Source organism: Carassius auratus, unplaced genomic scaffold (genome assembly GCF_003368295.1).
Source record: "Carassius auratus strain Wakin unplaced genomic scaffold, ASM336829v1 scaf_tig00216984, whole genome shotgun sequence".
Classification (NCBI taxonomy): domain Eukaryota; kingdom Metazoa; phylum Chordata; class Actinopteri; order Cypriniformes; family Cyprinidae; genus Carassius; species Carassius auratus.
In genome coordinates, this window is record NW_020528836.1 from 34,105 (window position 1) to 54,690 (window position 20,586).

At 39.3% G+C, this 20,586-nt stretch overlaps 2 protein-coding genes across 4 annotated transcripts; one reads left to right on the top strand and one right to left on the bottom strand.

Annotated features, from left to right (window-relative positions):
• Positions 1-3,254: 3,254 nt before the first annotated feature.
• Positions 3,255-12,537, bottom strand: LOC113099641 (importin subunit alpha-6). Its single transcript, XM_026264523.1, has 14 exons — positions 12,425-12,537; positions 10,714-10,847; positions 10,427-10,528; positions 9,362-9,461; positions 9,183-9,277; positions 8,962-9,093; positions 8,765-8,853; positions 6,828-6,927; positions 6,507-6,670; positions 6,338-6,416; positions 6,119-6,244; positions 5,902-6,029; positions 5,533-5,711; positions 3,255-5,095 (listed from the first exon to the last, which is right to left on the bottom strand). The coding sequence occupies exons 1-14, from the start codon at positions 12,426-12,428 to the stop codon at positions 4,908-4,910; spliced, it is 1,620 nt and encodes a 539-aa protein (XP_026120308.1). The 5' UTR covers positions 12,429-12,537; the 3' UTR covers positions 3,255-4,907.
• On the top strand, positions 12,510-20,357 carry LOC113099640 (ubiquitin carboxyl-terminal hydrolase ZUFSP-like). Of its 3 annotated transcripts, none has more exons than XM_026264520.1 (12): positions 12,510-12,647; positions 15,988-16,526; positions 16,602-16,703; positions 16,839-16,898; positions 16,984-17,091; positions 17,323-17,432; positions 17,555-17,723; positions 18,607-18,792; positions 18,880-19,042; positions 19,525-19,688; positions 19,839-20,059; positions 20,195-20,357. In XM_026264520.1, exons 1-12 carry the CDS (start codon positions 12,592-12,594, stop codon positions 20,240-20,242), a joined length of 1,926 nt encoding a protein of 641 aa, XP_026120305.1. In that variant the 5' UTR covers positions 12,510-12,591; the 3' UTR covers positions 20,243-20,357. The 3 variants fall into 3 exon arrangements, with proteins under 3 accessions (XP_026120305.1, XP_026120306.1, XP_026120307.1); XM_026264521.1 differs by having other exon boundaries at positions 16,839-16,889; XM_026264522.1 differs by having other exon boundaries at positions 12,566-12,647; positions 15,978-16,526.
• Positions 20,358-20,586: the final 229 nt, after the last annotated feature.

A 20,586-nucleotide genomic window follows, 5' to 3' on the forward strand; every position in this document is an offset into this window, starting at 1 on the left:
TGTAAGCCTGGCTTCCGGCCAACGCGATCTCAGTGCATATCCCTGCAGGGGGGAGTGAGATAGCGAGAAGAACGTCTTACAGTGTGTGTTCTCGCTCGTGGCAAACAATCAACTTCCTCCCTCCCGAGTCATTAGATCTGATCCTGGGTGAAGCCTCCATCTCCTTGAGGAATCCCGATCCTCGAAAGCATGCTCACTCCACGGTTCAAAGTACCAGGGATGTGCGACGCTCTTATGGAGATTAAGTGTCGGTCCGCCCACAACAGGAAACTCGCTGCCTGTTTTAATAGAGCTCTGGAGTGCACGCCGACCTGGCGATTTATGTACGAGACCACAGACGTGTTGTCGATTTGAATCAGTACATGGTGCCGCTCCAATTTCGACCGAAAGGCTTGCAGGGATAAGGACAACACTTCCAGTTCCAAACGGTTTATGTGCCACCTTCTCTGTGACTCCAACCACAGGCCTGAGGCAGGTACACCCAGACGCACTGCTCCCCAGCCTGAAGTAGACGCGTTCGTAGAGAAAAGAACTCCTGGGCTGAACATATCCGGGCTGTTCCACGGTCTTAAAGTGCTGACGCAACTGTGAATGACCGTATGTGCCTGTAGCGGCCGCAGTGTAGCAGACCCAGATGGCACACTGAAGAAGCCACCGCCATCAGTCCCAGAAGCCTCTGAAACCTGCCCGGTCTGAAACAGCGCAGAGTCGATGAAATGCTCTAGAGAGAGATGGGCTCGTATGGCCATCGAGTCCAAACATATTCCCAGATATGTTACAGTCCGACTCGTAAAAACACGCCCTTCTGCATATTCACACGCAGTCCAAGCGTATCCTAACGGCGAAGCATTGTTTCCACGTGACTGATAGCACATCTCTTGAGTGGGCTAAAAACAGCCAATCATGCAGATAATTCAACATGCGCATTCCGCTCGATCTGAGGGGAAATTTCGCTCTATCGCTCCCTCTCGAGCAGACTGAGAACTTCCTGTTGCAGAACAGGACGGTTTTGGGGCAAAGTCAGTGACGGGACCACGCCATTGAAGCGGGGAGGTCTGCGTTTGAATTGGAGAGAATATCCTTCGTGAATTATTCCCAGTATCCATGGTGAAACACCCGGGATAGCCCTCCTACCATCCATGAGATGACACTGCGGACGCGTTACCTCTACAGCCACTGATGGCTTATTTTGATCAGGGCCCCGCCCCCGCAAGGCTGGAAGCACTGGCGGGAGGGTGGGTCACGTCGTGTAATGGTGTGACAGTCTTACGCCATGGAGAGGCCATTATAATCATGGCTTGTGGCTCTGCGCTGTTTGAGACAGGGCGAGTGACACAGTGATGAGTGTAAGAGGAAGTAAAGCTCTTTTGTTGATTGTATACATGCTTTTATTGTGGAACTCACACAAACAGCATTTAAACAGACATAGCAGAAAAGCTCAATGACATCATCAAAGAGGCCGGAGGGAGCAACTGGAACGTTTAGGAGCGTCCTACGGTCCGCGTCTTCCAGGAAAGCTAGGGTAAGTCATAGGTGCCTGTAAGGATGACCATGAGCCCCATGAAACGGCTGAGCAGAGCGCTAGTAACCATCAGTGGGAGATCAGTTGCCGCACGCAGATCCTTGATGACGTCAGCGCTACTGTGCCGCCGTCTGCCTGAAACACCTTGAGTATTGCCCTGGCATGAAGAACAGAAGCTGCCTTCCCTCAGAAGTATAGGCTTTCTGCATCTAAGGGCCGTGAACTGCACGGCTTGGAAGGCAGGCTGTGGTCCGAACCAAATGCAGAGGGAGACGGGCACAGGTGTGCGGAACGGTCTCCTCGACGGGGGGAGGGTTTCCGCCCCATCCTCGTGCGTGAACATGGCCTGCGTAGCAGAGTGGGTGCGCGCCGATTGGGGTGAAGCCCACGACCTCACCACGAGCTCTTGCATGCCTCAATGCCGTCTGGTAGCAGCTCGACTTGAGGAGCCACGAGTCCAGTTACCTTTCACAGGCTCGTCAGGTGCATTGTAAGTGAGACCCAGCTCCATGACGGCCTTTCCAAAGACCCTGATGAGCTCCTCATGGAGGTCTGCAGGGCCCTCTTGGTCGGGGCGGTCTTTTTCCAAACCTTTTCCGACGTCGAAAGCGACATGGAGTCGTTTTCCTCGCCAGCTCCGAAGAGGATGAAGTTCACGGGGCGGAAGCTATCGTCCACCACGCCTTCGGGCGGGGGAGGGCCCACCAGCGGCTCGCTGGCGGCAGTGGGCCTCATTCCCGCTGTTTTCCGAGCCACTCTGGCTCTGAGGGCGCACAGGCAGCTCAGCAACGTGTGATCTGTGTGAGAAACCCAGGCAGGTCACAAAGAACTGGTGAAGGTCTGAATCTAGCATTAGCAGCCATCGGATGCGGAGAGGAAAAACAGGGTGAGTAGTCCTCTATTGCAACTTTCACGATGACTTAGATAAGACTTCTAGCGTGAAGAAAGAGATTCTGATGTAATTTTCGCACCCATGCATTTTATACTGCCCGCGTCAATTGGAACGTGGCAAATTACATTTGAATAGATAGATAGTTTTTGCTGCTTCCATGGACATCAGTGTGTATTTTACAAACTACCAATGTATTGTTTTACTAATTATTATGTATATTTAAATGTATGAAACCTAAAATAAACATTGTGTGGTTGAAATCACTGCATGTTAGTTGTGATATATGACAAGCGCTGAGCGCGTCCGTCTCTGGCTCAGTGCCAGCCAACGCGCGAAAGCTGTTTGAATCTTGCAGTTCTGTGACGCCACTGAACATTCTAAATCATACTCTCAGGGGCACAGAAATAAGAATCCAATATATGGTGCAATAATGCTCAAAATGTTAAAATGTAACTTACATTTTTAATTATTTTCTATAAAAAGAATTATCTGCCGACATTCAGACTGCCAATCAATCAGCAAACAGCAATCCAACAATAAGCCTTGTTATCTATTATGGTAATTTGCAGGTCGTGTCAAAATGTTGTTGGTTTAGAATAGATAAATAACTCTTGACTCATGTACGATAATTTTGAACTTCTGGTACGATACTTGGACATTTCCAATCTGGCAACACTGTGTAGTACCTACTCAGTACGCGATTTGTGACGCACCGAATGTATCCTTCCCGTCTGTCAGGGAACTGAGGTTACAAACAGTAAAGAGACATTTTCTCTGTGTTGACTGGCTATCTCAATCATTTTGACATTAACAAGAACCAATTAAATCACAGTAAACGTATTTAATTGTGTAACAGAACGTTTTATTTGTCTGTTTATTTGTCTACATCATTTCACACAATATCAACATTTGTCCTCGAGGAAAGCATTGATCTCCTCTATACTGCAGGTTTGTACCAATGATAACTTAAAACACGTTCTTTTCTTGATGCGAGAACCCCCCCCCAACTTAGAAACCATTGTACAAACATGAGAAATTGTACAAAACTATACACAATCGAATGTGCTTGATAAAATTTCATTTTACAATCTTACAATTTGTTTTCCTTTGTTAATATATTGAATTTCCATTACTATGACTCTTATTTGGATCAATCACAGGAAAATGGATTCAAGTCATTTATGGGCAGAACTGTAAATAATTACATCAAAAACAGAAAACAGAGAGGAACTTTTTGCCAGACAAGTTTCATTACTAAGGCAATCTTACTAAGTAAATTCATATGAAGAATGTTAAAAAAAGGATATATCATTACAAGAATTAGAACATAAGTTCCTTAGCTGAGGAAATCTGAGCGCTTGTGGGGAGGGACCATATGAGGAAAAGCTCTTTGAATGAAGAAAGTTGTGAACGACATTTTCCTTACATTAGTATTTCACTGTACACCAAGACCATTTCACAGAAAAACATCCTCCTTCTTCCCTCAATGTATATATAATATACACATTTTTCAAAATCTAACATGTGAACATTAAATAAATCAAAGCCAGACAGAGCAAAAAGAAACACCTTCCAGGTGAGATCAGAGACAACCCAATGATATGCATACATACAAACAACTATCTTAGTGATCACATGACCACACTTAAATAATTGCATGCAATGCTTTTAACGCTTTGATAGCATTTGCAAAGAGGGTGCTCAAGAGAAAGCAGGCCATGTGCTGGTCTCTGAACAGCAAGACCCCACAGACCGTTCCCTTCTAAAAAGCACAATAAATACGACTCTAAATCTCCAAGGTCAGCAGTTTGTTGATATTTAACAAAATGCCAGAATAAATAGTGTAACTAGGCATGATATGCCCTCAGGATGCATTTTGGACAAACATGGCATGACATGAACAGTGAGTGCGCTGGCACACAAAGTGAGGGAATTCATCCAATGCAAATACATTGGTTACTTTGTCTGGTCATGTTATTTCTGTCACGCCGAAAATACATATTTGTTTGCATAGAAGCATTTACTTCACAAAAGAAAAGAACTGTCAGAACTAAAGGCTGGGTGTTTTTCACACACTTTGTTTTCTGATTGAAGAGGTAGTTTCACATTTCTCAGGGGATATGGAGTTTACTTTACAGGAGACCAGTGCCAATGTCTTATAATCAAAATAATAACATCAACAACAACAACAAAAGCAAGATGCTTTTTCTAAGTCTCAACAGGACTTAAACTACTCTAAGCTTTGCTCTCCTCAGCCCATCTCACAGATTTTCTCTCTTGATAATGGAGCTTGGGATATGGGCAAGATGGAAATGGAAGATTTAGTGGGTAGGGTTTGGCGTCATCTCTGCTGTGAGTAGCGTGTACGGGCCTCTGTGTCTTGAAGCGAGGCTGGAGCTGAGGTCCTGCGCTGCAGAGAAGTAGGGAGAGGAGACACCAGGCAGGATGGAGGAAGCAAGACCTGAAGCTTGGCCAGTAGCAGAGGGATACGGATTAGAGCTGGAAGCCTTCCATCGGTCCTTCAGACTGCTGGAAAATGTACTGGCCCTGATTCTGATCCACCTGCGGAACGATGCTTGCATCCTCCTCCTCGGCCCCAAAGTAGTGCTCGATCAGGTCAAAGGCCTTCTGGTAAATCTCCTGGTTCTCATGGCTCTGCAGGAACTCAATCTTGTCCAAGCCTGTGTGGGAATATCAGTAAAACAATTCTATAAACATATGAACAAACAGCATGACAAACACAGTCTGCATGAAAGGAAAACATATGACAATTCAGATAATAAAAAAAAAAAAAAACAGCATCAGCAAAATCAAATCTTATAATAATAATGATGTTATTTTTAATGAATACTACTCAGACTATTAGTATAAGACTAATCAGAAATTGTGAAAACCAATTGAAAAATAATATAACGCCTAATTGTTAGAGACTAATATATTAGGATTGAGATAGAATTGCTGACAAATGAGCAACTTTGAACAAATCAAATATTTCAGGGCTGACTGTAACTAGAAATATTTATAAATGACTACAAAAATTCCAAGGAGAATTGATTTTCCAGAGCGGGAAATCAAAAATGACATCAACATGAGGTGATGCAAGGTACGAGGTGCCTACCATAAGCCTCTTCTATGAGAGCGCAGTAAGGATTGATGCCCGATCCATTCTGCTTAGACTCCTGTTCTCCCAGTCTGAGGATGTTCTCCAGGCCGTTTAGAGCCACCTGCACAATCTTGGAGTCCATCACCGTCAGCAGGTCACACATGGGCTTTATGGTGTTGAGAGAAACTAAGTACCTGTGTGTAAAGCACATTTACATCAAATACTGTCTATCAGCAAAATTGTACCCCAGAATAAAGTTAAATGGAAAAAGTTAACAACATAAGGAAAACAAGATTCTCAGAGGATTTGCAGTAATGCAAAGAGCCTCTATCCAAAAAAATCTTAGATTTAGGTAAAAACCAATGCAAAAAAAAAAAAGAGCACCTTATCTGCTCTGGTGTGCCTCCAGAGGTGGCATTGGTTATTGCCCACGCGGCCTCCTTCCTGGTACGGAACTCAGCTTTCTGCAGTATCTCGATTAGCACTGGGAATATGTTGGCATCGATTACCGTCTACAACAGAAAAAGCATCAAGCAATGGCTGTTCAGACACAACATATATGGTATCATAATCTTACAGTGTCTCAGTCAGTCTGAAGTACCTGGATTTGCACTCTGTTCCCAGCGGTGATATTGGAGACGGTCCAGCAGGCCTCTTTTTTGACAGATTCTTTCGGACTGCTAAGTAAATGGAGCAGGCAGGGCAGAGCGGAGCAGTTCAGAATCACCTGGCGAACAACAGAGCAGCACAACAGATCAGAAAACTGCACTCTTATGATACTGCAAACAACTCAGCATATGATAAACAAAAGCTACACTACCTGGGTCTGAATATCGTCTCCTGTTACAATGTTCCCCACTGCTCTCAGTGCAGGGGACACCACCTTGTAATCGCTGTGCCTGTGAATGGACAATACATGGAGGTTATTTAAGTCAGTGATAAAATAGATCACATTGTTGACTGCATGAGTCAGCATGTCTGGTTCTCACATGAGCAACTCCACCAGCCTGCGGCACACGCCTGAGTCAATAACTGTCTGGATTTTGTCATTGGGTCCATCAGACAGGTATGAAAGTGCCCAGCAGGCATCTGCCAGAACATCAGGATCACTGCTGAAGAGCAATCTGGAGAGCACGCTCAGACACGGTGACACCTGTAAAGAAACAACAGTTGTTTGATCAAGTATTCGTATCATGTTTATAAGGAGAAAACACTGGTTTTCACAAAGCGAGGGTGTTTGTGTGCATCACTGAAATTTGATAACTAGGCAACTGGAATGTGGGTTATGCAGAACTGGTTTGCAAACTCACCTTTGCAAAGTCCGGAGGTGGATTTTTTCCTCTGCACAAGTTGGATAGCGCCCACACAGCGTTCCGGGTGGTAGTGAGCCGGTTTGATTTTGCAAGCAACCTGGAAAGACAAGGGAAGAAATAAACTGATGCGCTATGTAATCATACCACTAGATGGAGGTAAAGTCTTTTACAACAGACACACTATAGAAGAAAAATGCTATAGCATAGTGAAATATAGGTCCTGTCCAAAATGGCACACTCCGGACTTGTGCACTTCCTCAGAGTCCACACTTTGGTGACGTCATGTAGTGCTGACCTATAGGACCCTTGGCACGAGTCCACGAGGGTGCATTGTGAGGTATTTTTGGGACAGACTCGATCGTCACGCCGGAAATAACGGTCTGGTCTGGTTGCTTTTGCTTATGCCACCTGGGCATTAGACAATATATACATGCTTATTTAAATAATGTATACAGTTTGTAATAATACATAATGTTCCATTAGAACTAAGATTACAATTTTAACACATAATAAACATGTGCGTGAGTTTTAGATGAATTTACAAGTTTAAATATACATACTAGGTTTACATATGACTCAGTAAAGCCCTGACATTCGGTTCTATTTATTTAATGAATCATAACGTGATCGTATTATTATATGCGTTATTATTATGTTTGAGATATCAACCACTGGTCGATGACCATACTGTTTGTATAAACTGTAGGTAGCAACTGGTAAAATCTACACCTATGTCATAAAAACCGTATTGATATCTACACTTAAATATTTTCTTCTCAGCCATGTCACCAATTGCTCTTGAGCAAAATCTCCTACCATCCGTTGTCTGATTGGCATTTCGCTAGGATTCCTGGGTAGTTAAAGTGTGCGGAGCCTGCATCTATGCGGGCTTCAAGGAAGGCCGCTTCAAGGGTACAAAGGGGGTGCTGCTGAGCACACTTCAAAGCATTAAAATGCTGAATGGGGCGGCCTATGGACTCGTAGAATCAGCGAGCAAGCGCAATTTAAGTCAACGAGACTAAAAGTCAACATGAAGTGCGCCATTTGAGATTTATTCAACGTTAGCTGTTCTTAGAAGGATAAAGCTCCTAATCATAAGGCTTCTACCAATTAGATTTAAATTCCTTGAACAAAAAGAGATTTAATTAATTTTGTACCACTTTATAATCCATATAATTAAAAAAAAACTTAAAATGGATCTTAAAGCAACCTAGACATAATCACCTAGTCAGGCCAGGTAGCATGTCATATATAATAAAGCTTGAGATTAAGGTTTAAATATTAATATTTTTCTTTATAATTCACTCTGCTTCAGGAGGCCTTTACTTATCCCCTGAAGCAATGTGGGATACTTTTTATGATGGATGGATGCACTTTATTGAACTTCTTTTGGATGATTTAAAAATAACACCCATTCACTGCCATTATAAGCTTGGAAGAGCTGGGACATTTTTAATATAACTCTGATTGTTTTCATCTGAAAGAGGAAAGTCATACACCTAAGATGCTTTAAAGGGTAATTTTCATTTTTGGGTGAACTATTGCTTAGGGCAACACAACCGTTTTCAATATTTATTATAAGAAATGTTTCTTAAAAGCAATAGTTCACCATAGTCAATGGGAACCACCAACTGTTTGATTACCAGCAATCTTCAAAATATCTTCATATTTCTAATATGTGCAACATAAGAAAGCAACTCATACAGGTGTGGAACGACATGCGGGTGAGTAAATGAAGCCAGAATTTTTTTCTTTTTGGGTGAACTATACCTTTAAGCACCAAATCAGCATATCAGGATTATTACTGAAGTTCAGCAAAGATATAGTGACCTGCACCATAGAGATACTAGATAGCTTTCACCAGGTGTTATAGACTTCCCTTAAAAACAGCAAAAAGTGCAATCATGGAGTTGTGATCAGTAGAAGACACTTACTGCTGAAGAGAGGGCAAGATGCTACAGTTCAGGACATAGTCTCTGCACTCTGCATTATCCCCGGCAATATTTCCTAACGCCCACACTGCCTGCAAAAACAGTTATACACAACTGATCATCATCATGGTGCTGTTAAGTCCTGATAAACCATCTATTGGCTGAATGGCATGAACCAGGTTAGAGTCTGCAAAAATCACCTGCTCTTGTACATCTTCATACTCGGAGTTGAGCAGCTCTATGAAGATAGGCACAGCCCCCATCTCAATGACCACCTTGGTGTGTTGGAAGGTTCCTGAAGCAATGTTGGTCAGGGCCCAGGCAGCTTCAAACTGGTCAAAACGAGCAAAAATAGCATCTTTAAACTTGGCTGTAATGGCAATTTAGCTTTTGCAAGGCTTGTTCTATGAAATGTACTTACTTGCAGAGTCCAATTATCACTCCTTTTTAGGAATTCAACAAACCGGTTGACGACACCAGTTGTGTTGATCACCTCATCAATGGGAGGATTGGGCTCTGAGACAAATGAATAACATCTTAATCTTATATTTAAACAACTGTCATCCTTGAGTCTATGAGACACAGGAATAAGGTACCAACCTTTAGAGAGCAACTTTCTAAACTTCTGAGTGGCTATGAGCTGCTGGTCTGGATCCTCAGAGAAGATCATCTGAATCATGTCTTGGGTTATAACTCCTTCCTGCAGATTCACACAATTATTATACAAGATGTATTTTTCAAAGAATCATAAAAATTGTATCAAGGTTTCTACAAAAATATTCAGCTGTTTTAAGCATCGATAATAAGAAATGTTTCTTGAGGAGCCATTCAACATATTAGAATGAGTTCTGAAGGTTCGAGTGACATTGAAGATGGGAGTAATATCTGCTGGGGAAAAAAAACAAACTGTAAAATTTATAGAAATAAAAAGTTGTAAAATATATAAAAATATAAAACTTAATTTTTTAACTGTAATATTTTGCAATATTGCTGTTTTACTGTATTTTTAAACAAACAAATGCTTCCTTTGAGTGCATAATTTGTTAATTTATATATACCGTATTTTTTGGACTATAAGTCACACCTGAGTATAAGTCGCATCAGTCCAAAAATACATCATGATGAGGAAAAAAACATAAGTCACACTGGACTAAAAGTCACATTTATTTAGAACTAAGAACCAAGAGAAAACATTACCGTCTACAGCCACGAGAGGGCACTCTATGTCTTCAGTGTAGTCTACAGGAGCACTGAGCAGCACAGAGCGCTCTCTCACGACTGTAGACAGTAATTTTTTCTATTGGTTCATATCTCTTGGTTCATTTCTCTCGGTTCATGTCAAATTAATTTTGATAAATAAGTTGCACCTGACTATAAGTCGCAGGACCAGCCAAACTATGAAAAAAAGTGTGACTTATAGTCTGGAAAATACGGTACTTTATATTGATATAATGCTGAAATTCATGTTAAACAAATTCTATAGCATGCTTCTGCACTACAAAACATGTACAACTGTGCTAGTTTTACATGTTAGAATCCTATATAGGAAATTCAATATGCTTAAAATGATGCAGGACTAATAACCAAGCCCCATGTCTGTTATCTGTAAATCTACTATCCAGTCATCTGTATATTATCTGTTTGTCTGCTGACTAGATTACTTACACCTGATACAGGTACAGTGGAGCTGATATCAGGGTCCTGAATGGGGCATTCAAGCATGGACTCATCACCAGGTGGCAGACACACATTCCTCCTCTTGAATAGCTGAGGAAAGAGAGGAAAAATGTACTTTCATAAATAAGTTACTTCTGTACACAAACCTTATAAAAGCAAATCTGGTCTTACAACCCTCCAAAATATACACTTTTATTCCATATAAAATCAATCCTTCATGAGCAAAACTGTAATTTAATTTGCTTGTATAATAAGGGAAAAAAATGTTGACAAACCTGCTCCTCCCTCTTCTGTTTACGAAGCTGTATGCCATCCTCCTCTCTCCGTCTCCGCATTTCCTGGGGGTTCAGGGCTTTATTCTTGTAGCTCTTCATTCGATAATTTTCTTTGCCTGGGCTTGCCATTGCGTCTTTAGATCAGAGAAAGAAATGTGGTCAGATGTGCATTGTGATACTCAATTTCTGTTGTCTATTCAGCATATCAACTTTGTGAGTTATTGGTTAAGCCTATAGCAATACAGACAAGAATCATAACTGGTCGAGTCAGTTTGCAATTCTCCTCATAATTTGAGCCAAACAGCAAGTTGAGACAAAAGGAATGGTTTATGTGAAAGCAATTATGCTTGTTAATACTAGCATTTCCTGTGTGACAGCACTAAGAGCTAAATGACACTTTGCATGCTGAACTTCCTTCATTATATAGTTAACGTTTTTGTTGTTCAGCTCATTTTCATATCAAACATGGTTCAGAACTAAATATTTTAACGGCAGCTTTTGTCTGTTATTACCTGTATCTTTGGTTAAGGACTTTTTATGTACGGTATCTTGCACATAATGAAGAGTCTTTTAAGCAAGTTAGTGAATCACCAATACAGAATCAGAAACATTTATGCAGAGATGGCCAAGCCAGCAGGCCAAAGTTGGCCCACGATAACCTTTACTTTGGCCCACCATACTATTTTACAAGACATGGGGGAACAAATATGAAAATATAGGGCAGAAAAACATGTCATGCATATCTTAAATTTTAATTTAGTTGTTTTCTTTAATTTTTTTTATTAGATTGCATTGAAATATAAAAAAGGTACACATTTTTAATGTTGCATAGTTAGAAAAAAATCTACCTTCATTTCAGTTTCTTTGTAGTAAAAGGTTTGCTAAACAGATTTTAAAAACCAATGAGTAGTTATTTTAATTTCTTTATTCAGTAAACTACAAAATGAGACATTATGCAAAAGGGAGGTCTGAGTCAACGTTTTAGGTTCAATGTATAAAGAAAAAAAATATATGCATTAAAAATAAATGATTACTAGTGCTGTCAGTCCCAACATTCCACAGAAGAAATAAAAACAAACAGAGAACAACATGAGGGCAAATAAATAATGACAAAAGTGTTTTTTTTTTTTTGAAGGAACATAACATTTAAGATTCAAAACATACGTCGACGTCATCTCTAGCTTCTAAACACTCAGTTTACACACACTGTTTTTAATCGGATCAGCAGGTTTTGTGTTGTATGATGGTGGAGGACTGGACTGTTTTCCAAAGACAATATATCACATACTCCATAAACAATCAAAGCTCTAAATATACAAGTGTAAGAAGCTTAATCTTAATGTCTACACAAATGATTATATACCTCATCATCATTATTATTATTATTATTATTATTATTATTATTATTATTCATATGTTGTGTGCAATAGCTGGACAGCTGGAACCAAGACCATATGGATCCCAAAATCAAATCAGTTATATAAATACACTAAAACACTGTACGTTAAAGGTTTATAATCTCTTCAATCATTTAGATTTTTCACTTTCATCCTAAACTGTAACTCAGCTTCTCTGTGCTAGCATGCTAACAGTGTTATGCTAGCTTGGATTAAACGTCAAAATGGTAACTACTCTATCAAAGCACCATGCTGCCTCATTCACTTCCTGAAAAGAAAATACTTTCAAATCTAAGTTGGTGTATGAATCTCACCCATTGCTCGTAGATCGGAGAGGAAAACACTGGCCGTGTGTTTTTAAATTTCTCTCAAGACCCTCCCGTGTTCCTCCAGCTGAGGGCAATATGGCGTTCGCTGGAGAGGTACGTCACGTCCGCTGCTGTTTCCGGTTTTCAGGAGCGGCCTCATTCAATCATAATAAATGGAAAGTGAAACGGGTTGTTGCTCAAAACAACATATATATCTACCTCTGAACAGGTACGTTGCATATACATGTCGATTTCGACATTGTATCAAACTGATTTTTTGTTGTTGTGCATGAAGTCCGTGGAAGAAGACTTTTAAATGTTGTATATGTTGACAGAATCGATTCACTGTCACGTCTTGATCAAATCCAGATTTCAAGTTAACTACGGCTAAATAGCCACGTCTGAGTTTTATGATCAATTCATAAAGACGTTTTAAATGCATTCAAAACAAAAACGCGTCCATCACCACTGTGTACAACGGTTATCAGTGTTTATCAGGTAACATATCATAATTAACGTTACTACAAATACTTTTAGTTAAGGCCTGTCACGATTATGAACTCTATAAACCAACATTACACAGGAGTAAAATTACATGTATTATTATTATTTATAATATTTATATTAAAACATATACAAAGGTTTACCCATATTTAAGTTTATTTCATTCACACTAATGTGTGTGTGTGTGTGTATGTATTAGGGATGTCAAATTTCGATTATTTCCATGATCGATCATCGTTTAAATTAACGATCAATTAATCGATTAATCGTTAACCATAATACTGCAAAATGCGTCTATTGCAGGCACGCAGTCAGCGGTATGACAGGATGTGCAAAAGCCACACACACACACACACAAAACGCTTTCTCACTTGAATTAAAGAGGTTTTAGTCTGAATAAAATGCTAGTAGCAGGATTATAAAATGAATAGATGCGATTATGATCATTTGATAAAATGAAGAGAGCGCGCCATACTTTTGAGGTCATTTTACTTTGTTGACAGTTTCCAATCCCGCACGGAGAACGCTGAATGCGCCTCTTTAAATGGTTTTGTGGTGCTCGTTGTTGTATTTTAAAGCACAATTGCAATGTTTTCAATTGACATTATTGTATAAAATTATCCGAAATGTGGAGCGCGTGTGACTGCGCTGCACATTAAGTGAACTACATCGGCGCTGCTGCACCAAAACACAGTTGCTCACATTAATTTGATCCTGCTGGATTCTGTCCTAGAAAATGTCAGATTTTTAAAAATCCGGCATACAGCGCATTAGATCGTGACAGTGCATGCGTGCAGACGAAGATGAGCGAGCGGGGGCTTTGGCTAGATTTATTTGGAGGTTATTGCTCATGTCTCATTCGGCACAAATCGAAATGTTTCCATATTCGCAATGTATTTGAATGTTAAACTATTATTTATAATGTAAACTAGGCTTGTACTTAACACGCATTCGCATATAGACGGAAAAGATGATCCTCTTCATATGAGCAAAAACGTCCTTGGCATAACAGCAGAGTGGACCGGTATACTACGGTCTATTTAAACTGAACAGTGTAACCTTTTAATGTTTAGTTGACATTTTATTTTGATAATGAACAGACTGCGATGTAAGTTTGAATCGCTAGAATATACGTGTGCAGCAGGCTCTGGGGCGGTCGAAACAGCTGAGACATTAAAAAATATATATATTTTCCGCAAAAGTGTTTACTTTCATTTGTGCACACTCACAATAAAAACAGAAGATTTGTGCTCTTGTAAAATAAAGCAAACAAACAGAATGCGTTGTCATCCTTTTTTTTTTTTTTTGTGTGTGTGAACTTATGGAGCGCCCACACTTCTGTTTTAAATCCGTTAATCTTAATTAGCCTATTTAAGTCGGATATATTTCGCATAGCCTATTTAAAAAAAAAAAAACATGAAAACAAATTGTTATTTTTATGTTGGGCCTATTACTTAGTAGGCTATAAATTTTCCTTAAAGCGTCCCATTTTGTCCCAGGGCTTAGCACCTGTGCCCTAGTCAGGTCCATGCAGAAACTTGTGAACGATGCTCGGCGTCACCGTTTAGTGACAGCAGTGAATGCTCCAGGAATGTGTCGGTCACAGCGCCTATTAATCGCTGTTTTGAATCCAGAAATTATTTATTTAGAAATTATAAGATCTGATTATGACAAGTGTGGTATAAAAGCTTTGTTTATTAGAGGAATAATAGGTTAACTGGAAAATGTTAGATTGCGACCATGCTTTTGGACCCCATAGTCTTCATTTACGCAGCTTTGTTCTGGTTTGCCGGTTGGTCACGAATTTCCACAAAAAGTATATTTAGGCATCGTTTCTTTTCCTAAATCTTCATAGTCTAACCCTCTAATTTCCCAGGTTTATTTTATTATCTTTCGCTTTTAATAACTGTTTTCGCATCTCTTACTGTGGTAAACATGGGAAGGGAAATTAAAGATTTCATGAATTAAGAATTCGTTCGATTTATTAATTTGTTCCCTTATTTCACTTAAATCATGGGTTATTTAGGGAACAAAATTAATGAAACATGGACAATTGCCACATTAATAATTCGTAGGAATGAATTAACAAGTTGTAGGAATGAATAGACTACCTGTCCTGTCACTGTGTCCCGCAGCCCTGCAAAGCGCACGACATAAAACAGTTATCTGATGAAATGATTAGTAACTACATTTCTATTGCATTTAATGTTGAAGAACTTTTATGTTGTTTCTATTTTAATGTTCTTTAAAGTTTAAATCACATTAAAAGCTTAATTTGTACATTGTGAATGAATGATGATGCTTTTATATATCGTCACCGTCACTCACAGCCGCTCGCACGTGTTGAGTGCGCATGAGCCGCACGCAGCCCAACATTGAATCGGTTAACCGACCATCGACAGCCTTAATCGATTGCATCTCTTATCGACAATTAATCGATCATCGATTAATCGTTGACATCCCTAGTATGTATGTATGTATGTATGTATGTGTATATATATATATATATATATATATATATATATATATATATATATATATATATATATATATATATATATATATATATATATATATATATATATATAAATAGTTATAATTATTATTATATAAAATTTTATTATATAATAGTAATATATGTAGAAATGTATGATTTCCTTTTTGAAATGTATGATGGCTTTTATTTTTTAAAACATTCCAAATGGGTACATTGCAAATAATATGAAATATTAACAAATGTTTGCCATATTTCTCTTTTTGGTCCACTAATGTTTCAAGTATCATATCAAGTATGGTTAATATTATATTACATATTATTGTGTAATATATTTAATATATTTCTGTCATAAATCCTTAGATTTTATTGTAATTTTAAGGCAGTATGATTAAATCCACAAGCATTCATATCACATTAAGGTATGTTAAAATCATTGTGAGAGGTCTGTTGGTACTATTGGTACAAAAATCAGATTAAATGAATATCAGATATCCTTCGAACAGTGTGAGAAGCTTTCAGGGTCATTTTGATTACTATCATGATTAATTTGTCCTTTTGTTTCATCCAGCCTTGTGACAATGCCTGTGTGTGACATCTGCTGTGAAGAGCTCCCATCTGAGGCAGAGATGAAAACCCATCTCTTCCTGAGTCACATGGAGAATGTGATGGCCTGCCCGTTCTGCTCTTTGTCTGGTGTTTCATACGACGAGATGAGCTTCCACATCAACACCGCACACATAGATAAAGACAGCCAGGACACAAAAACAACAGTGGTTGACAGTGGGCAGAAAAACTCAAATGACTGCACTGCTCAAAGACCCAGTTCTACAAAGACATCCAATGTAAATGTGAAAAATATGGAAACTGTTTCTCAAGCCTCACCTCAGTCGCCATCTCCGGTAAATGGGATGACCTCCTCGATTACAGGGACCTGTCTTTCTCAGGAAACCTCAACTAGTTTGAAAAGTTCACCACCTGCAGCAGCCACAGCGAGTGGTGCAATAAAACTTGTCAGAACTACACCAACATCCAGCAACAATGCAAGCAGGGAGAGGAAAGATGGCCGCCGGAAATCAAAGCAGAAGCGCTTGTCCTCACCTATTAAAGGTGCTCTTAACTTTACAAAATAAAACTGATTTAAATGAAGCGGTATGACTAATAGTTTCTCTTTGTGTATTTCAGAAAAATGCTTTTCATGTCCTATGTGCAGTTTGGTCTGCAAAGATTGCTTTATTCTGCAGGAGCATGTTGAGCTTCATCTACAGGACCAAGATGCAACTGAAGGTGTCTTCCCTTAAAACATAAATATCACTGTTGCAAGTATATATATGTATGTTTTGTCATTTTAAGTGGTCATTTTACACTCTTTTTATCATCAGCTGTCTATGATTGATGTTTGATATGGTTTGTCCTCTTAAGGGGCCGGTCCTGGGGCTGGCACTTCAAAAGAAGCATCTTCTACAAGCAATGGTAGATCAGGTCAGTTAGTAAGGTGGCTGATTTGGCAGTTCTGAGTAAGTGAATAGGTCAAACTAAACTATACCTGTATTTTTGGGATCTCCAGCTGTGATGCACTATGAGTGTCCGATGTGTGCTCTGAGCTGCACCAGCAGCTCCTCCCTTCAAGAACATGTTGAGCTACACCTGGAAAATGGCTCAGCATCTGCAACAGGTATGTGTATATTAATAAGTATGCAACTGCAGATTAACTTTTTTCTGGAATTGTTTGTTAGGTACATTTAAATGTAGAAATCAAGATGTTGTGTGGGTTCTGTTTACGAGTAAAGTGCATCAAGAAAATATAAATTAATCAACATGAAATCTGTTGTAGCTATTGGTGCAACAAAACTTGTGGTTTCTTAAAACATATGATTTTATATTCATTTGGTTTGGGTGTTTTGAGGTTATTCATCTGAAGACCTGACTCTGGCCAGGAAGCTTCAGGAGGAAGAGGAGCAAAAGTGGAGGGAGGCTGAGACTAGACGGGAAGCAGAGGACTTTAAGAAGCTCCAGGTTAGCTAAAGAAAATGTCACTGTGAAATTTCAAAAAAATGTTCACCTTAAAGGTGAAAATTGTCCTAATTTATTCACCATTGTATCAAGCCACTACAAAAGTGTTTTTATTTCATATTCAGAAGCAGTTTGGGCTTGATAACAGTGGTGGTTATCGCAAGCAAATGGAGAGGACAATGGAGAGGGCTGTCTCGCGCGGTCAGATGGTTCCTGCAGAGTTCCACAGGAAAAAAGCAGAGATGCTTGAATCTCTGGCCTCTGGGATGGATGATGGCAGAAGCAAAACATCAGGTCTGATGGAGAGTGCATCATAGAGCTACACCAATTATCTTTACATATTTGGTCCAACTGGTGAATTATAAGACTGAAAATCTATTCAGTTATTTTCTTAATCGTATTATAAATGTTAAGAACAGTTGTGATTCTTAATATTTTGTATTGAATTATTTGATAGATAATACAAATTTCTAGATACTTTTTCTGTAAGTTTTTTTAAATAATTATTGATCAATTTAATGTGTCCTTACTGAACAAAGGCATTCATTTCTTTGAAAAACAAATCTTACTGACCTGAACATTTTTTTACAACTGTAGTGTGTGTGTGTATATATTTTTTATCAATATATGTTTAATTATACATTTATATTTTAATGAGTTTAATACTATTAATTAATAATGTGTAATAGTAATTAAGTGAAGTGACTTTCAGCCAAGTATGGTGACCCATACTCAGAATTTGTGCTCTGCATTTAACCCATCCGAAATGCACACACACAGAGCAGTGAACACACACACACACACACACACACTGTGAGCACACACCCGGATTAGTGGGCAGCCATTTATGCTGCGGCGCCCGGGGAGCAGTTGGGGGTTCGATGCCTTGCTCAAGGGCACCTAAGTCGTGGTATTGAAGGTGGAGAGAGAGCTGTTCATGCACTCCCCCCACCCACAATTCCGTCCGGCCCGAGACTAGAACTCACAACCCTTCGATTGGGAGTCCAACCCTCTAACCATTAGGCCACGACTTCATAATGTATTATTTTTATCATTATTATTATTATTAGGATTTTAATTATATAGCTGTTGATTTTTAAATGATGCGGGGAAAAAACTGTAGTAGATGAAAATAAATAAAACGGCTCAAGGCTTAAACGTAACCTTTCCGTTTCAGGACTTGTGGAAGCTCTCTGTAGGTACTATCAGAAGGACGCCTCTGACTGTGCTCATGTGTGGCTCTGTGCTGAGACTGATCACTACTCTTCATCGGAGGGGGACAAAGGTTGGGGATGTGGCTACAGAAACTTCCAGATGCTTCTTTCATCTTTGCACAGGATGGAGCAGTATAACCTTTTACCTGGTATAATATCAGTTACATCATGTTATTGTCTTGGCTCCATGTTGATTGTCCTTGTAACTGTACCCATCATATAATTTCCCCTAACAGTTTCAGTTCCCAGCATTCCGAGGGTGCAGGCCTTAATCGAAGAGGCGTGGGGTCAAGGTGCAGATCCTCAGGGTGCTTCTCACTTCAACCATCGACTGCAGGGGACACGGGCTTGGATAGGAGCCACAGAAATCTATGCAGTTCTCACCTCCCTTAATGTGAAGTACGCATTGAAACCCAAAGTTTACATTTACACACACACACTACCGTTCGAAAGTTTGGGGTCAGAAATTTATATTTTAATATATATATAATATGGTTTTCTCAAAAATATTAAGCAGCACAACATTAATAATAATAAGAAATGTTTGTTGAGGAACAAATCAGCATATTAGAATTATTTCTGAAGGATCTTGTTGTGACTCTGAAGACTGAAGTAATAGCAGCTGAAAATTCAGCTTTGCTATCACAGGTATAAGTTATATTTTAAAATGTACAAAAACAGAAAAGTTCATTTAAATTGTAAAAAGAACAAAACAAACGCAGTATTACTGTTTTTACAGTATTTTATTCAAATAAATGTAGTCTTGGCAAGAGACTTCTTCCAAAAACAAAAAAAAATCGTACCAACCCTAAACATTCTAAATCATGTAAATATCTTAAATATTATTAATTTCACATCTTAACTTTCTTTAAAAATTTTAGAGCCCGAATTGTGGATTTTCACAAGCCCACTGGCCCAGGAGATACGCATCCCAGACTTTTTGAGTGGGTCAAGGAGTATTTCTCACACTCTGCCAGTAGGGGTGCAAGACTGCCACCCAAAGTAGTGCAGACGACATTACCACCTATATACCTCCAGCATCAAGGTATTTCAAGACTTCTCTTGTAAACCACAGCACTTTAATAAGAATCAAGTGAATTTATTATCTCTCTTGAAACTCCAGATTAGTATAGCCTCAGAGAAATAGAAATACCTTTATAAGATGATGTACATGTTGTCCTATCTTTATGATCAGGCCACAGTCGCTCAATCGTAGGAATGGAACAGAAAGTAAATGGAAACCTGTGCCTGCTCCTCTTCGATCCGGGGTGTGCACCCAAGGAAATGAGGAGAGTGCTGTCACAGGATACAGCAGCTGCCATGGTACGACGTATGCGCAAATTCTCCGGTGGCCTAAAACACAGACAGTATCAAGTGGTCGCTGTAGAAGGGCTGCTGACACCTGAAGAGAAACGGGTAATTAAGAGCTACAGCTTAAGGAATTCATAGCTCATTTCAAATAATGAACTGCATTTAGATATTTGATATGCATAGTCTATGTTAAACTCTTGAGCTACAGCTTGATATCTGTTTGGCATGTGTGTTTTTCAGAGCCGTATTCTTAACTCAAGGACACTATGTGCTGAGAAAATCCCTTGATTGGATTGTCCACATCTGCTGACTACAGTTTTATCTACTAGTTCCTGCTACTTTTATCAGACTGTGAAACACTGTATTTTTGTATGAATGTCAATAAACAATAATACAAATAGAACTATATCTTACTTGCTGCACAATAAGTCAGTTATAATTACTTTTTATAATGTGTGTGAGTCTTCAGCTCTTTAAATTCTGATTCATTGAATGCTCAGCTTGTTTTGTCTTTATATTAAAGTTGTATGCATATGGTTTCCATTTTCGACACCATCATTGGTCAAGAGATATTTGTGAGCTTTATGCTTTCTGAGGAAATCTGAACCATCAGCATCTCACTCCTTTTTCCC

Coding starts and splice junctions, on each gene's coding strand:
- LOC113099641 (XM_026264523.1), bottom strand. Junction 10,529..10,713: donor AACAGAAGAGGGAGGAGCAG/GTTTGTCAACAT, acceptor CTCTTTCCTCAG/CTATTCAAGAGGAGGAATGT. Junction 9,462..10,426: donor CCACTGTACCTGTATCAGGT/GTAAGTAATCTA, acceptor GTGAATCTGCAG/GAAGGAGTTATAACCCAAGA.
- LOC113099640 (XM_026264520.1), top strand. CDS start 12,592: ATGGAAAGTGAAACGGGTTGTTGCTCAAAACAACATATATATCTACCT. Junction 17,433..17,554: donor AGGACTTTAAGAAGCTCCAG/GTTAGCTAAAGA, acceptor TTTCATATTCAG/AAGCAGTTTGGGCTTGATAA. Junction 18,793..18,879: donor GCAGTATAACCTTTTACCTG/GTATAATATCAG, acceptor TTCCCCTAACAG/TTTCAGTTCCCAGCATTCCG.